This window comes from Peromyscus leucopus, unplaced genomic scaffold, assembly GCF_004664715.2.
Source record: "Peromyscus leucopus breed LL Stock unplaced genomic scaffold, UCI_PerLeu_2.1 scaffold_515, whole genome shotgun sequence".
NCBI lineage: Eukaryota > Metazoa > Chordata > Mammalia > Rodentia > Cricetidae > Peromyscus > Peromyscus leucopus.
In genome coordinates, this window is record NW_023505415.1 from 263337 (window position 1) to 281314 (window position 17978).

Consider the following 17978-nt stretch of genomic DNA (forward strand, 5'->3'; position numbering starts at 1 on the left):
ACCTTGACCCTGGACAGGTCAGCTGCCTCTCTCGGTTCACTCTCCACTGCCCTCTACTCTTGGACTCACACAAGTTTCTCAGCCTTGTAGAAACATTAACTTCGCCTTTACCCATAAAATGTTAATCACAAAGTGCAAAAAACCAAAAAGGCCTAATGCAGGATCACCCATCTCACCACGTGTGATATCACTCCGAACTGGCAACCACTCAGTACAGAATACAACATCCTAAGACTTCCGAAGGTCCCTCCCACCTCTCCAGCCAGGGCACACTGTATCCCCTTATTCGGATGAAGTGGAGGCTGGGATGAGCTTGGGTTTGGCCTGCTGGGGAGGGGAGATATCTGGGATCTTCTCCCCGTGTTGTATACGCTGACGGTGACGTCAATCTTCTCCCCTCCGTATTTGTTCTTCACGTTGATGCTGTACTTGCCCGAGTCCTCGGCCGTCACCCCCTGGATGGTCAGGCTGACGTACTTGGACTGCTCCACCTTCACGGAGAAGTGCTCGCTTAGCTCAATGTCCTTGTCGTTCTTAAACCAAACCACTTCCGGGTCAGGGTTTCCAAACACTGTGCAGGTGAGGTTCAAAGTCTTTGGAGGGAAGACGGGGTCAAGAAAGAAGACCATTAGAAAAGGAGCGGGAGATGGGGGTGGGGTGTGATCAAGATACGCTGCAAGTGTGTGTGGAATTTTCCAGTACTAAATTTAAAATGGAATAAAAAAAAAAATCCCCGTGCTCCTCTCTGGAGGTGGCAGGTCAGTCATGCCTACTGGCACCTGTGGATCACTTGTTACATCAGCCACCCTTCATTGACGCAGGCTCCAAAGGTAGGTGGCGGCTGAGGAGCTCTGTGCTATGGGGGGCGGGGCTCGAGAAGCAGAACCCTGTGAAAATGGTTCTACCTGTTCCAAGTTCTAACCTGAGCCTGGGGGTTCAACTTGGGAAATGGATTAGCTCTATTATCATTCCACTGAACCTGTTTTTAAGCTTTTTAGCTTTTATTCTTATGTACGTGCATTCCTGCATGTCTATGTATGGGGAAGTACATGTAAGTGGTAGCTGTTTGTGGGGACAGAATAAGGTGTCGGATCCCCCCGGAGCTGGAGGTATCAGAAGATGCGTGGCGCCCAGTGTGGGTGCTGGGAGCTGGACCCCTACTTTCGCTCTAAGAGAAGCACTTGCTCTTACTAAATGAAGCATCCTTTAGCCCCTAAACGTCCTTTACATTTAGACTTAGGGGTCTCTCTTCCCAGTTTCTCTGAAAAGTCCAGAGAATATTCTGTCTGCATCTCCTAACTCAGACGCAGCAACTGCACACTTGCCTGGGCTCAACCCCCTTGCAGACTGTGATTGTTAATTTCACAATTACATCTTTTGTGATATCACAGTTACTCCATCTCAGGGGCATTCCATGCTTTCACTGACTGTTAAAAAGAGGTCTATAAATTTAGGCCTAATAAAGTCCTTTCGAGTACCTACGTCCCTATGACATTGAGCTAGAATTATGCCGCACAAGTGCCAATTAGATATCAATAACTCCACTGATGGGAGACAAATTAAAACTTCAATTAGAGATTCTAGAATGACCTTGGAAATTGGAGCAGGGTTTTTTTTCTTTTCTTTTCTTTAATATTAAAGAGGCTGTGACTGTTTACATTCAAAAGTGGTGACTCAGTTTCACCCCGATGAGAGCTGACCCACCACCTCATATAAAGAAGCCCTAAACCAGGTGACATCAGACGCTGTGGACCCCAAGGTCCTTATACTAGGTCCATGAGTCACACAACAGGCCTGGTGTTTGAGGATTTGCAATACTGGCTTTTGTTGTTGTTGCTGCTGCTGCTGCTGTTAGTGTGGCTTTTCTTTCTCTCAGTACCGAGGGTGAAGCCCAGTGACTCACGTACACTAACCAAACTCTCTGCCATGGAGGTACACCCCAGGCTTGACTATTCGACTATCCCACCTCTCTGTTTGCAGAAGTTCTCAGGGGTTCAGGTCAGAGGGGCGACAGCACAATGGAAGGTAACTCTGAGTGCCCTGCAGGCTGAGTGGGGAATGACTCCAGCTCTCAGGCTCCCCTGTGTCCCACCCTGAGATGGCAGCTGAGTTTCTACCCTGCACCACTACCCTCATCCCAGCTCTTTCGCCAGTCGTCTGCTCTCACCTTGCCTTCCATTATGGTCACCACGTCAGGTAAGCCGCCAATCACCTTGCCACGATCTGCAGTGAAAAAAGAGCCAGGTTGAGGAGACCCTGTCAGGGAGGCCCCACAGGAAGCCTAAGGCTAACACCAAGTGATACCACCGTGGAAGCAGGGAAGGGTGGGCATACCCTCAGGAGAGGACACAAAGAAAGTTATGTTCCGGGTGGAGAACGCTACCACAGGGGCCATGAGCAAGGACTAGCTGGCACTGTGCAGGTTGGGGGACATGTGGTCCCCAGGAAATAGAAATGAGAGTCAACTGAACCAGGGAGGTCACATCAAGGACCGCACAAAGAGCCACATCTCACGAGGGAGGGAGTCTTGGCATCTGGGGTACAGAAACTTGTGGGGGTGGGTGCAGACAAGGTGGAGAAGGGGGTCAGGCTGGAATGAGCGGAGGCCAAAAGATCGGGGTGCACTCAACCTGGGGCAGGAAGGTTTGCTGTTACCGATCCCCTAAATCAACCACGTGAAATGTGCACCTCCCCCACCTGTCCCCACCCATGCCCATTATCACTTTTTATCACACCAGTACTCACTCTTCTCTGCAAATGCAGCCGCCCTAGAAACCACAGGAGGGAGAGAGAGAAAGCTGTAAGAAATGCTACTGACCAAAGGACTCTATGCACGGGAGAAGTCTGCTAGCAGTGTGAGCACATACAGAAGGAAGGTCTAATGGTATGCAGCTATCCGGTCATGCCCGCATTGGTCATCCCCAGAGCTGAACCCCAAGGAGACCAAAATCTATGAGCGTGCAAGTCCCTGAGATGAAACGGTGCTGTATTCACTACAACATCTACTCATCCTCCTGGGCCTTGACAATCATCCCTAGTCACTTACTCCACCCAATGGAGTAAAACTATGTAAAGAGCTCCTAGACTGTTGTTACAGGGAATGATGACAGGAAAAAATGCCTGTACGGATGCACTGCCTTTACAGTGTCTCTTAATCGCAGTGGGATCTGAGGGTGCAGAACCTGTACCCAGGCAGAGAGCTGGTATCCTGATCATTTGGAGTGGGGGAAGATGCTAAAACCAAAAGAGAGATTAGCATGCAGACTCTCAGGCTGGGAAGGTGTATTGTTTGACACCAAATTCACCAGACTGCATTGGAGACTTTTAGGGGATTGTGTGTCTGCACTTGTGTGTGCTGGTTGGTGTACATGTACAGGTGTGGATGTGTGTACACGTGGAGGCCAAAGGTTGATACCAAGTACCTTCCTCAGTTGCTTTCCACCGTATTAACTTTTGAGATGTGATCCCCACCTCTCTATCTATCTATCTATCTATCTATCTATCCATCTCTCATCTCTCTATCTCTCTATATCTATCTCTATCTATCATCTACCTATCTATCTGTCTATCATCCATCTATCTATCTATCTATCTATCTATCTATCTATCTATCTATCTATCTCAGACCCTGCAGCTTGCTAATTTGGCTAGACTGGCTGGCCAGGAATCTTAGAGATGCTCCTGACTCTGCCTCCCCAGTGCTCAGATTACAGGTGTGTCCTTCTGTACCCAGCTTTTTTTTTTTTTCAAATATGGATTCTAAGGACCCACTTGACTGACTAAGCCATCTCCTAGGCATTTTGTTAAATTGTCAATTTGTGATTTATCATACTTGTCACATATCCACTCAACAAAGGCATCCTGAATAATTTAGTAGTAGCCAACGATGTCCTCAGCTTTAAAACTCTAAAACTGAATCACTCATTTGAAAATCTGAAGCATTCTTTAACAGTTGCTCTGTATGGCATGTCACCTGGATCATGATGATTTGAGAAATCCATCATTTTCATCATTTAAAGTAATCCAAGTTTCTGATGGCCCTAGGAAGGTAATACACAGTGCGTTTCTATTGTAGAAAAATGGGTGCCCTGCTGCATACTGAATTTCTTACATTGCTATTTTCATCCCAGGAACAGAGCATCCTTGGAATCACTAAGGCACTTATGGACCCTGTATGTGGCCAGAATGAACCCAAGTCAGAGCCCCGCCCCCCATCAAAAATGATGTTAGCAAGCTATGGGTCTTACTTGAGCTGCTGGAACTCAGCAAATGCTTCATCAAAAGCTGCAAGGAAACATTCCATACGTCAGTCATGTTCCCATGTGTTTAACTTCCATCCACTCAAATGGTCCACCAGCTAACTGACAAAAAGCAAACTGAGGGGCAATCAAACTAATAAATTGATTTATCTTAAGTCAGTCCCTCTACATGAAAGTCATAACGTCAGTGGATTATTTAATGCACCCTTTTCTTTTCAGTATCTACATGGGTTGTTCACAGGAATGTGACGAGCTACAGGGAACATCTAGTACCTTGTCCAGAGAGGTCCAGTGAGCGCTGGTGGTTGTCTTTGCCATCGAAAATCTCAAAAGTGTACTTCCCCTTATCCTTCTCTGTGGGCTCGCAGATCTGCAGCCACGCCATCTCCTCACTGCCTCCAATCCTCATGTGTTCGCTGGATGAGATCTTAGCCTCTCTACAAAGCAACATGGGTGTGCTCAGTTAACCTCCAGATCTTATCCTCACACCTGTGAGGGGACATTAACATGTCTGAGTGAGGAGGACCTGGTCTGCTGGCTTACATCAGTTGGGGATGGTCTACTGACTTGCTCACATTGAGGCAAGGAGGCTCTGCTCACTTGCTCATGCCAATGGCACAGTAGGTTTTAGGGATTTTTCTGGCTATTATAAACTTAAATATATTAATAACTCGGGCCTGAAACCTCCTAAAGCCAACTGATTACAACTTAAAGGACTTCAGAATGCTTGATTTGGTATGCAGTCGTAAGAATATTAAGTGTGGAACTTAAGACCTGACACAGCATTTCCATCTCTAGGTACATGTTCAAAATAGCTGAAAGCAGACGAGATCAGGTGCATTCAGGGTGGTATGGCCATAGAAGAGGGTTTATATGAGCGAGAATTGTTGAAACCAAGGTTGGATAAAGCACAGGGACAAATAGCCAAACGAATGGAAACACATGAACTATGAACCAAAGGCTGAGGGGCCCCCAACTGGATCAGGCCCTCTGAATAGGTGAGACAGTTGATTGGCTTGATCTGTTTGGGAGGCATCTAGGCAGTGGTACCAGGTCTGTGCTCATCGCATGAGTTGGCTGTTTGAAACCTGGGACTTATGCAGGGACGCTTGGCTCAGTCTGGGAGGAGGGGACTGGACCTGCCTGGACTGAGTCTACCAGGTTAATCTCAGTCCTCAGGGGCAGGCTTTGCCCTGGAGGAGGTGGGAATGGGGGGTGGGCTGGGGAAAGGGGAGGGGCGAAAGGGGGAGAACAAGGGAATCCATGGCTGATATGTAGAACTGAATGGTATTGTAAAATAAAAGGAAAAAAAATAGCTGAAAGCAGGGACAGGGACACATGGACACTCATATCTGCAGAAAAATTACTCACAATGGCCAATGTGGACCACCACATGACCCTGACAAGCAAATGCATAATTAAACTGCGGTCTATCCACAAGGTGGAATACTATTGATCTTTTTAAAAGAAGGGAACTGACACATGCTATAACACACATGAATTCTGAGGACATTATGCTACATTTACAAAGCTGGTCACAAGAGGACAAACCCATGTTTCTACAATCTGAGGTCACCAGAGTTGCCACACTCAAGAGCAGAGAGTAGAATCAAGCTAGTGTACGAGAGGGACAGCATTCCATTTTACAAGATGAAGATGCTCTGGAGATGGTTGCCCACAACGTGGATTCACTGCACCCTTACGGCAGATGAAATAATAAATTTTATGTTTGATGTATTCTGTCCCAACTTTTTGAAGATGTAAGTAAGACTAAAGTACCTAATACCATTGCTGTCCTCCAAGTCAGCCGAGTGTTACACCACACTCACTGTCAAATCAGACTGCCTGGTGTACACACATGTTTACATTATACACATTTTATACATATATACATAAATTTTCAAGTTACTGCAATTTAGAGGGCTGGTTCGGGTTTTGCAGAGAACTGGCCATGAACTAATAGTAATTCTATCACCTTTGCTGGCCACTATGTACTCTGCAGTTCAGGGAGAAAAAGGAATTGCCTGGCCCTCTTCACTGTGAAATAGTTCTGGCATGTAATACTCATAATGTGGGGACACAGAGCATGTTAATCCAGGATAAAAAAAAAGTGACTGGTTCTATGAGAGCGGAGCATCAGGAATGTGGGCAGATGGGGAGGGAGGAAGCCAGGATGGCTCCATGGAAGACCCACCCAGGCAGGGACAAGAGGATGTAATGATAAGACACTATGCATGCCTAGTAGAGCATAGAACACTCCTGGGAGGAGGAAGCATAGGCCCTCAGTGCTCTTGGGAAGGCAAAAGCCGGAGGCCAGAGCTGTAGGGTAGGCTCACAGCTTTCCAGCCAGAATGCTTTGTTCATACTCTGTTGGGTAAATCCTAGTCAGTTGGCTCTTTACCTGAGGGTAACACACACCAATTCTAGACTTCCAGCGAGCACAGAGCAAAATCTCTATTACTAAAGCAATGGGAAGGGTCACCCCAGCACTCACAACTGTCCATCCCTACCTAAAAGGAATAATGAGACTTTTATATAGAGAGACTTTCTGCTTCTGCAGAAAAGAAAATTCTTTCGCAAAAAAATGTACTGTGCGATCAGTCTCCCCGCCAACCTCCATGAACTGACAACCCAAATGAGGGCTAGACAATGCCTCACAGCTTCCTAGACCCACACAAGCACACATCAGGGAGTTACAGCCAGGGCTGCTGATGCCTCCAAAGACAGAGGAATCAGAGGCAGAGGGCCCCATGTGAGCATACACATTGATAAGCGCCCCCCTTGCAGTCCACCCCAAAACACCTCAGCCAGCCCTGTAGTGACCACATGCTGCCTGAAGGTTGTAGCTTACTCCCTGGTTGTCAGAGGGAGACAGCATTTCACCGCACTTAGGGATTTGCAATCTGCTTCAAGGGCTGTGTGAGTCCCTGGCCACCGTCCCTAAATATGCAGCAACTCCAGGAGCCTGTTCGGTCTTCCTCTGCCATGTGCCACCCACGTGGGCCTTAAATCTGGGGACGTCATTTTCTGTCTCTAAAACTCAAATACACTATAAGCCTAGAGAGCTCTGTCACAGGTCACCACAGCCGGTAGCCCTACCCAGAGTGGGAGAGAATCCACTGCATGGGAAGCCTTCACCTCAACACCACTCCCACCCTGTCTAAGGATACTGAAAGGTAAGGTGTAGGAAGCAGAAGGCATCTCATTCTTGCAGGTAATTGGAGCCCACTGAGATTAAGGGGAGTCGTTAGCCTAATGTGACCACTGCAGGAGAGACCTCCCAAGCTGACGGAACACATACAGCCTGAGGTCAAAGCATGCTAGCTTTGCTTTTTCCTATAATGACAGCAAGAAGTCCCTTGAGTGGCTGGGATTCCTCTCAGTCTGAAGTGGTCAATCCTCAGGCAGTTGGGCTTTACCATGTCTGCATAATACATTCATTTCGCCCTCCGGCAAGACAACAAGGTCTTTTTTTCTGAAGAACATTTTTGCTGTGTTCCTTTTGGCCTGTTCCTCATTTGTGAGGGACAGATTTCCAGCCTTTTATTTAAAGTGGCATTTTCTAAATTCCTTGATGTATGACTTGGCATTTCTTTTAAAGCAATGAACAATGGTCCACACTTAAGTCTGCATTCTACAAATTTCTCACTGGGATTGATCTATGAATCGAATGTCACCCATTGGCACAGGTTTCTCCCCCACTGACTCCCTTGTCTTCTTACTCACGTCTAGTGAGAAAGCAACTGGTTGGCAGGTCGGAGCTTGGACTCTAAACACTGGTCCCCTTGTTCTTCTACCCAGAGAATGCATTTTAAGCACTGGTGTCATTGGTAACCACCAGTGAGGACGCTGTTGACACCTTCTGATGTTTCCTTTTTTCTTTCTCCTTTGTCCAGACCCTCCCCACTGTCCCATGGCCCACCTAGCCAAAGCCTGGCACAGTTACTGAGAACATGGCCATGGCCTGTGGTTTGCCAAGAGTACCACATTGAGCCACGGGCTGCTGCAGCCATGGACACGAGCTCTCATACTCACTTGTGATACCAGCTGACCTTCATTTCCTCTGTGAAATACTTCATGAAACACTGAAGTCTGATGCCCTCGGGGGTGCAGAGAACCTTCAGCGGTGAGGCAGAGGCTCCTGCAGATAACAAGATGTTACCTCAGATCTCAGAGAGTCAAGACAGGCCCGTGGCCCTCTGGTAAGGCTCATCTATCCACGGTATCAGCACGTCTCTCAAGTTGGTGCTCAATCCTGTCATGGCCACAGAAGCTCCCCCGTCCCTCCCATGTCATATGCTTCCATTAAACACACACTTGTCCTTGCAGAGTACTTTGAAAAGCCCTTTGCTTAAGACCAAAGAAACACGAAGTTTTGCAAAAATAATCCACACCTGGCCCTTAGCAGTTTGGCTTGCATGAAAGAATCAATCTTGGTGACAATGACTATGAAACCTGCCCTATTAATTGACCCAAATCTAAAGAGCTACAGAAAACCCATAAGGAAGGAGGAGGGGGAGTCAGCAGAAATGGGAGTGGGCGGACACAGCTGGAACCCTCTTTACCGGAGACATCTGCACCTTACTCCTCTCCACCTGGAATGTCACAGAGATGCCAGGGTCTAGTCACATGGAGACTTCTATGCTTGCTCTCTCTCCCCACCTAACTCCCCCAAAAAGATGCCTGTGTGCACCTTGAGTGGTTGAGTGAGCTGAGAGTTCCAGAAGCATCGTGCGAGGCCAGTCTGATGCACTTACCAGTTCTCTACATGTGACCAACCTGTCATCAGCAGGTGACCTTCCAGCACGTTCTGAGACAGGTAATGCAGAGCAACTCCCCAGAGTGTAAGGGCAAAGCCATTTTCCCAATGGCTTGGTTCATCTTACAAGTGGCTTGCATACCCATGGGTGAGTACTTGACTCACTGAAAGCCATTCCAAGTGAACCTCATTTTAAAATGTAGCCCGGTCCTTTCACTAAACAAAAGCAAAAGCTCCACCTCACGGGGCTGTTTGCAAAAGCATTAGAGGTGAGCATACGGTGGTTTTTCATGGGAATCCCAGAAAACCATAGGCCTCTCTAGTTGAGGTCAAGAGGATATGAGTTCTGGTGAGTCCCAACTTGCCTACGCAGATTTTGGTAACTTGATCAGAAAAGTAACCTGGGTATTCTCTGGCTGGTGTGTCTCATCTTGTGACAGTATGACACAGTGTTGTCATCTACAAGAGTCACACTGGAGAGCCTCACAAGGAGTCACAGGGAAGGAAATTCCAAAAAAAAGTCTCATACCATCACAAGGAGGTGTATGGTTCTGTGTTGGTCCACATGGGTAGCAATCCTCCACTTTGAGCCATTACGTGTGGCCAGTGGGTCACAGGTTAGGCATGCCTACGAATCTAGAGAGTCTAGAGTAATAAATTACTAGTTGTTAACATGTAAGCTACTATTTGTTATTTATAAGCAGTATTTTTTTTTTTTTGCTTCTCCAACTTCTATACAAAGGCAAATGGCTCAATACACAGACTATGAAGTCTAAGCGTTAAATAATACCCACTATTACTACTCAGTGTTGGAAGAAAAACTAATAGCAATTTTGGACAAAACAATTGCCCAGGCCGGGCAAAGGCAAGCTGGCAGGGATGACCGGTGGGTAACATCAGCAGGGGCTTCTGAAGCTGAACACAGGCTCCAGCATTCACACTGCAAAGCTCTGGAGGAGCATCATAGAGTGGGCAGGTAACCAGTCATTCCCCGCCACCAGCCCAACTCCAGGCAGGGGGCACACCCCAGCCATCAGTGTCCTCTGGGACATGAGAGCTCACCCTAGGAAACAGAGATGCTTCAGTCAACAAGACTTGAAAACTCGGGGGCTATTACTCACCGCACACACGACTCATTGCCAAGATCATGTCCTCGTACACTGGAAGGGAGAATGGAAATGGACCATCACTGGGTGTGACTTTAACAGAAAGCAGCATTTTCCATGTCTAATTAAATTGACACGGGAAACTGTGATACTCATTTGAAAAATGAAACATTAAAATGGTAATATTTGTCCATAAAAGTCTTATGTGCACCATAAATCCTTCTAACCTATTCACTTTTTAAACACAGGACAAGAACATTTTGTTCAACATAAATCCAACTGTACGTTGAATTGAATAACTTCCTGAGAGCTTCAATCATCTTAACCGCATTTGTAAGGAATCAAACTTGGCTTCTGATAAGGGACTGAAATCATGTTTCATCAAAGCCCAAAGTGATAGTGTGCATTTTCTAACACCGTGAAACGGCTCTTAAACGCAGACAAAGTACAATCTGGTTTTCTTGCCTAATGTCACTGCAGAGGCAAAAATGCATGCAGTCCAGAGTGTACATGCTTGTACTTTTATAGTACCCCACATTCCATGGACAGAACGGAGCTCTGTCAGCTCAGGGTGCATATGAGTATACCCCCACAACACCCCTCGTCATATGGACAGACTGGAGTCCTGCTCAGCTGGTATGCACACAGCTATGGATACTCATGAGCAGTCTTCCATAACACCCCTCATTCCATGGACAGAACGGAGCCCTGCTCAGTGGAATATGCACACAGCTCAGGGTGCCTGTGGACACAGCTCCACAACAAACTTCATCCAGTGGACAGAACAGGTTTCACTGTAAGACAAAGAAGGTACCATCTTACCTTTGCCAGCTATTTCAAGGATGGATACATCTTGACCTCTGTCATCTTTCAAGGTTGCTTTGTATTCGCCATGGTCCTTCTTAGACAACTATGAATAAAACACATTCCATATTTACACAGAAATCAACACCATAATACAAGATGGTATAGTAGTACATTTTTCCTTGCAAAGCATGGGAAATCGGTGTGCAAATTGGAAGGCATTGCCGAGTTTACAAGTCATGGAGAATGCTGTTTTGTTTCTCTGGCTGCATGGTACCTTTGGTATTAGCAGCTCACAGACCCCCTTCTCCAAGTCCGGCAGTGTCTCAGTTTCATAAAGAACATCATCCTTGAGCCATTTGAAAACGGTTTCCCTCTTGGTGTTTGCAACCTGCAGAACAGAAGTCCTAAGTGAATCACTGTGGCTCAGGAGGGGAAAAAAATCCTTCAGGGTTAGTCAAGCCCAGACCTAAAGAAAACACCAGCTTTTACCCTCAACAGGCTCAGTGAGGGCTCATGGAAGAACTGTCACTTCTAATAATAGCAAATGCATTTCTCAATCGTCTTCTAAAAGCAGTAAGTCCTTACATCTGCCACCAAGAGGACCAATGATGTCGGTAGGTGTAAAAATCTCCCATTTAATAGAAAATGTCACTAATGAGGCCTAAGCCAAGTGCTTTGATTCATAAATGTTCTTAGAGCTCTATGGATCACTGGGTGACTGACTGCTCTTTGAAAGTGTGGTATTCAGGTGCATGAACACAAAGGGATGACACATAGAAGAAGAGCTTCCCTATGTGGGAATTCTTCACAACTGAACCTCTGGCTTTAGATGCTAAGCTTTGCAGGGTTCTAATGGAGAGTAACCACACTCACACACACACATACATGGCTGACACGCTATCTCAAACATGGCTGACACGCTATCTCAAGAAGAAGATGTTCTACTTTGTGTGACAGATGTTGATGGCACTGGATTCCAGGAGGCTGAGGAGTCTGCATCCCCATCCACACAGACCCCACACAGATAATGCCAGCAATGGAACATGACAAATGATAATGCCATGGGATTGGCTCTATAGACCAGTAATGCCATGTGTTTGGGATTTCCGTAGCAGCTATATGCAAGGTGTCACCAGTGACACCAGAGAAAAATCACATACTACGGGTACTTTTGTCTGCCTTAGTTTCCAGAGTTAAAGGCCAGCTTGGTATAGAGAAGTCATTCACAGCATCTAAGGAATGGATGGAGACCATGCACTAGCCGCCCTGGAAGTGCCCCCATCCCAGCACAGAACATGAGTGAACACACATCACAGGGTAATAACTGCCTAGTCTTCTCCGGGTCTCCCTGCAGTGGCCGCCTCTGCCATCCTTCCCTGTTTCCAGGCTCACTCTGCTCATCACAGGGGAAATTGCTACTCAGTATGTATGAAATCAAAGACTTTCCAATGCCCTTCAATCTCATCTCTAAACAGCCTCCACCCTCCTGCCACGTGGCTGGAAGGGTCTCACCCCATGCACAACCCCTGTGCATCTTCTCTGACCCTGCAATTTATCTCTGTCACGCTGGAACACTCAGGTGCCTGATGTGTACATGAGCATGCAAAGAGACACGAATAAGCGAATTCATCAGACACCACACACACGCCATGCCCATGCCCAAGGGACACTGCTCTCTCATCACACTGCTCTAGAGTATGACAAACTCCAGCACACTTCCTTCTTGTTGTGATTAAGATTTCTGTTAAATACTTCTTTTGTTTTCAAATGCTTTTCTGTAAAAGCGTAAGGATATTCTAATTTCTACTATTCTCTACACATTTTGTAAATAAATTAAGAAATATCACCTGCCACAGTTATCACTGAATGAAAAAATACTCAGGAAGATGGCTTGCCTCATTTATGGGGGGCATAAATGTGTAAACTAAATGCATGAGAGTGCAAAATACTCATTTCAAGATTTATTTCATTTTCCTAATATCTGTGTCTACTGGCCTATGCATCTCTGTGATCAGGGAACTTGAGGTAGTTTCAAATATCTATGGGCAGTTACACAGCACTCGGATGCTATCAGCCCCAGGAAGCGGACCTCTCATTTCTTCCCCTGTCCTTAGGACACAGGAAGACCTGCAAGTCTTGGTGCTATGGTCAGAACCAGATCATTAGTCACCCTCCTCATTCCTGAACCTGACCTCTGACCTCCTAATGAGCTGAGCTTTATAATGCTCACCTCAGAAATACATACCTTTCCATGTGTGGTAGTCATTTGAGAAAACTCGTGTTTTACCCAGTACAAACCGCCTATGCAAACAGCCCGCTGTTCAGTAGAGGGCTAGCCTCTAGCCTCTAAATATCAATACTTCAGACTCCACCATCATACCCAACCCTTCTTACAACCCCACACCCATCAACTCTGCCCTCTTGATATAGCTGCATGGCTTCTTATTGTGCAAAATGCACATAACATTGGCTGTCTCCTGACTGTGGTTAAGGGTGTCATTCGGTTCCTGCTCTCGGTCTCATCTCTTGGACCTGGACTATCCTGACCTAAGAAGTCCCACCTAGCTGAAATAGCCTGTTTGTTTTCATCTTTCCTGCTTGAGCTTTAAGTAATTTGTAAGTAGTTTAAGAACAAAAATAATGCACTATTATCACTTATCCCCAGCACTTTCCCCAGTGAAAGATGTAAGGCAGATACTCAATAAGTGAAAGGTTTGTTGATTAAAACGCAACTTAGAAATAAACTTCTTTACTGAATTAACATAAGGCATAAAAACCTGTTTTCCAAATGTGCCTTTTAGTCCCTGATGATGTCATGTGGACAGCATGGTGGGTGCCTTTCCTCATGGCACGCCTTCTCATGGAGTCACTGCTAACATTCTAAGTCCCTGTTTTAATAAGCTACCTCTTTAAGTCTTCTTTTGAACGTCACAACAAGAAGGAGGGACAGTCACTTACCCTCCAAGTTCTCCAGGGTCCACTAGACCCTGAAGTCTCTTGTCTATTTGCACCTAAACCTAGACCACCCACTTCACTCTCCACAGCTGCTCCCAAACCAGCACCCCCACAAGGAACATGAAGGAGAACCACGGGGTCTCTCACCTTACAGACAAGCCGAACATCACAGTCTTCGGTAACATCCCAGTGCAAATATTCAGCAAAATGAGGGCCTGTGGAGAAAGGAGGAAGTTCTAAAATAAGAACTTACATGTATAGATATCTACAGCTAATGCAGATATTGCATACACATATGTATGTATGTTTTAATATAGCTCTATGTTCTATTTTGATGTATAAACATAGTTGGCTGGAAGAGCCTGCTGTGCCCTAAAAAGCCAAGGTATGTCTCATAGTCCTGAAGCCAACTTGTCTTAGAGCTGACTCTCTCCTGAGCCTCCTGTTCCTAGTGGAGTACACAGTCCCCCTTCCTTACTGCACCTGGGGTCTATTGCTCTTTAGATACTTATAATATCCAGCTCCTCACATTCTTGTTCCTAGGCTATGCATCTGACTGAACACCGAGCAGCACAGTGATCAAATCTTTTAAAGTAAGAATTAGTAGAGAAGATGAAGATAAAGCAATGTGACCTTGCAACTTTGTAGATGCTTATCACTTCAGATTAGAGACAGACTCATGTATGTTTATCAAAAATATCATTCATTTCTATTGAAATAAACATGGAGTAAGCCAAATCCTAATAAAACTATTGTCTCATTCAATACAACAATATAAAGCAGGCTTGTGCTGATTATTTTCATGTTAATACATTTTATAAGACTATAATTTAATTGGTGACCTGTTTAAAGCTGGTTATAGATAGACCGCTTCCCTGATAAAGAAACAGGAAATGATGAATATATATCCAGGGTCAGCCAAGGTTAGAAGCCAGAAAGAACACAGGCAAAATACCCCTGGAGGACTAAAGATAGGGAAATCACCTAATTTCCAGAGCTAAAATGATGGTGTGATGTTTGATCATTCTACGTTTCTTCAGAGTCAGCTGTGAGATGCAGGGTCTGCTCGAGACACATTACAAAGCAAAGTCTGCACCTCATGGTGTGAGCGAGGCACCACCTACCTTGTTTCCTGAGGAATTCCTTCCTTTGAAATTCAGCCTCTTCTAGAACAGCTCTGAACGCTATTCAAAAAAAAATAGACAGATGAAATATCTCTCCATTCAAAGGAATTTTCTTTCCATTATGTTTTGCGGGCATGTGAAAATGTTCACTGTAGCATACCGTCTCCAATGAGCACCAATGAAGATTGATTCTTGGCTTTTCCATCTTGAATCTGCACAGTGTAGGTCCCTTCATTTTCTATAGTAAACCGATCCATGACCATCTCAATCATGCCAGTTGATCTGTCACATTTAATTTTGTGTGTCTGGAACCCATAAAAGACACAGAGAATGATGTGATGAAATTGCTTCTCCACGTTGCAGTTATATCTTGTGATTGTTTGAATAAGAATGACCCTCAATAGGCTCATCTATTGAAATGCTTAATTACCAGGAAGTGAAACTGTTTGGGAAGGATTAGGAGGTGTGAGCTGGCGCTGGCTCTCGCTGACGTGCTCGCTCTCTCGCTCTCTCTCTCTCTCTCTCTCTCTCTCTCTCTCCCTCCCTCCTTCCCTCCCTCCCTCCCTCCCTCCCTGCTGCCTGTGGTTAAAGATGTAAAGCTCTCAGCTACTGTCCCAGTGTCATGCCTGTCTGCTTCCTGCCATGATGATCAGTGAATAACTCTCTAAAACTGTAAACAAGCCCCCAATGAAACACTTTCTTTTAGAAGAGTTGCCTTGGTCATGGTGTCTCTTCACAGCAACCAAAGACTAACTGAGACACACCAGATGTTACATATGAAGGAACTAGGGGACATGAAGTGTGAAGGCAGTACAGACCCCATCTTAGGGTAGGTCCACCTGCTGTATTCAGTTCTAGGAAGGATCTCAGTAATGAGCCATGACAACTCAAAGAGATACAGGGCAGTATGCTCCTGCAGACATCCTGTCTGCAGTTTATGTCCCTTGAAGATATCCAGATAATCTTGCTGAGCCATCCAGATAATCCTGCTGAGCAAGTTGTGGTTCCTCGCCAAAAGTCTAACCCAATGGTTTCAAATGTGGCTTCTCACCGAAAGTCTAGACCAATAGTTTCAAAAAAATCACCTTGCCTCATATCCCGTCTATCCAATCCCAAGCATGTAATTTCTGGCTTGTGGAACTATAAAAACTCTCTGCACCTGGGCTCTTGACAGCTGCCGCATTTTCTTCCATCTGCCATGTGGTGGCCCAGGTTGAACCTGAATAAATGAACCCTTAGGTGCTTTCACCAGAAACCGGCTCCTTGGTGGTCTCTGGGGGGTTTCTCAAAATGGGTACAACAAAAGGAACTGAGAAAGAAAGCTATCAACTACACCTCTGGGTGAACCAAGGACCAAAAACAAACCACTGTCCCCTGGGAAGGGAAGAGAGCAGGAAGTTTCCCAGTGCATAAGTATGAACTTCAGCCTCTGAAACAGTAAATTGTAAATGGCTAAAGCCTGCCCACTCTCCAGGCTTTGATCTCCAATAAACATTCAAAAAAAATAGGAAGAAATTCAAACATGCTTTCAAATATGTCAATCACATGTTCTGTACTTGTATAACATCACTGAATATTTTCAAAGGGAGCTAGAAGAGGAGACAGGTATACATATGTGCTCAAGAAAGGCCACAATGAAGGGGCACCAGCCTGCAGATTAGTCTTGAGGTAGAACCTTCTGGAACAGGCTAATGACAGGAGCTATGGGAAAGCACTGTGTCCTCATCCTGAAATGATGAGGTCACCACCACATCGGAGTGGAAGAATAAGAACCCAGTGAGCTGCCCCTGGCGGTCCTTGCACATCTGTCTCGTTTCAAATGATGACATTTGAATATCAAAAGCAACCTTCAAGTTGCTCAACAAATGGTCAGTATCTGTGTGATCAGATCACTATCAGTATCACTGTCAGTTCACCAGCACTTCCTGGAACTGGAGGGACCCACTCTAACTAGTTAAGAAATCACAGGTTTGAATTTCACCAACGAGAAGCTTAAAGACACAGTAGGCTCCCCAGCTTCCTCTGCTCCCACAGCACAGTATCTGAGAAGGCTTTAGGAAATAATTAGGCATCTTGATGCAGCAAGATGAAGTTCTGTGATTTTACGAGCCCCATAAATACAGGGTTTTATGTGACTTTCACAAAACAGTATCAGTCTTTAAATGTGAAAGTCACCTGTGGGCGGCTAATTAAAGCAGTGAAATGGTGTATCCGACTCCAAAAGATTAGCTCTGGAGCGGCACCGACGCTCTCTGTGGCAAGTAGAGAATGTTAATCAAAAGATGTTCAGCGAATAATGTGCAATTACTCCATATTCCACTTCTTTTCCTAGCGTGATCTCTGCTCAGAGAAAATTCCTCCAATTACCTTGATCAGGCAGTACTGTCCCATACACAGTATGCATTCACGTGGCTGTTTGCAGCCCACAAAATCTAACCGCACTCTGCTTTTTCTAAAAGCATGCCATGGCTCCCATAGGACAGACTGACTAGATCATGTGATTTTTAAACACCACATGATCCTGACATCCCAAGATTTCTGTTTGATAGACTTCATCTAGCCTGTTTTGCAAGACATAAAGACCAGGCTGAGAGTAGATGGTAAAGCTCATAGAAAAGAGAGTAGGCTGTCCACAAACATGGGTGGGCTCTCATTTCCAGCTCCCAGTTGATATGTGTGTGTGAACATCTGAATAGGAATTTAGGATTAGGTGGCTTAGTGCCAAAGACATACACTGGGCATTTAGTGGAAAGAGGGACATACCAATAGATGACTCACCTAATCCACCCCTGAATAAAAGAGACCCATAAAAAAATAGATGTCCTATGCCTGGGTTTCCCAGCATGCTATAAATTAGACAAAGGTAAATATATCTAAACATAGCTAATGACTTCTCAAATGCTCCACAGTGAAAAATAATTTTAAGAATCTTTTTATATAATCAAAAAGATAGAAAGATGGCTCGGTC

General features: G+C 45.5%; 1 protein-coding gene across 1 annotated transcript in view; it reads right to left on the reverse strand.

Annotated features, from left to right (window-relative positions):
• Window positions 1-246: 246 nt before the first annotated feature.
• The window catches only part of LOC114701262 (myomesin-2), a 61876-nt gene continuing 44144 nt past the window's right edge, over window positions 247-17978 (reverse strand). Inside the window, 13 exon segments of the mRNA XM_037201958.1 lie at window positions 247-365; window positions 368-593; window positions 2168-2223; window positions 2746-2768; window positions 4248-4284; window positions 4533-4696; window positions 8295-8400; window positions 10140-10178; window positions 10947-11034; window positions 11206-11319; window positions 14034-14101; window positions 15011-15070; window positions 15171-15315. Of these exon segments, the coding sequence (XP_037057853.1) occupies window positions 283-365; window positions 368-593; window positions 2168-2223; window positions 2746-2768; window positions 4248-4284; window positions 4533-4696; window positions 8295-8400; window positions 10140-10178; window positions 10947-11034; window positions 11206-11319; window positions 14034-14101; window positions 15011-15070; window positions 15171-15315 (1209 nt within the window). The 3' untranslated portion in view covers window positions 247-282.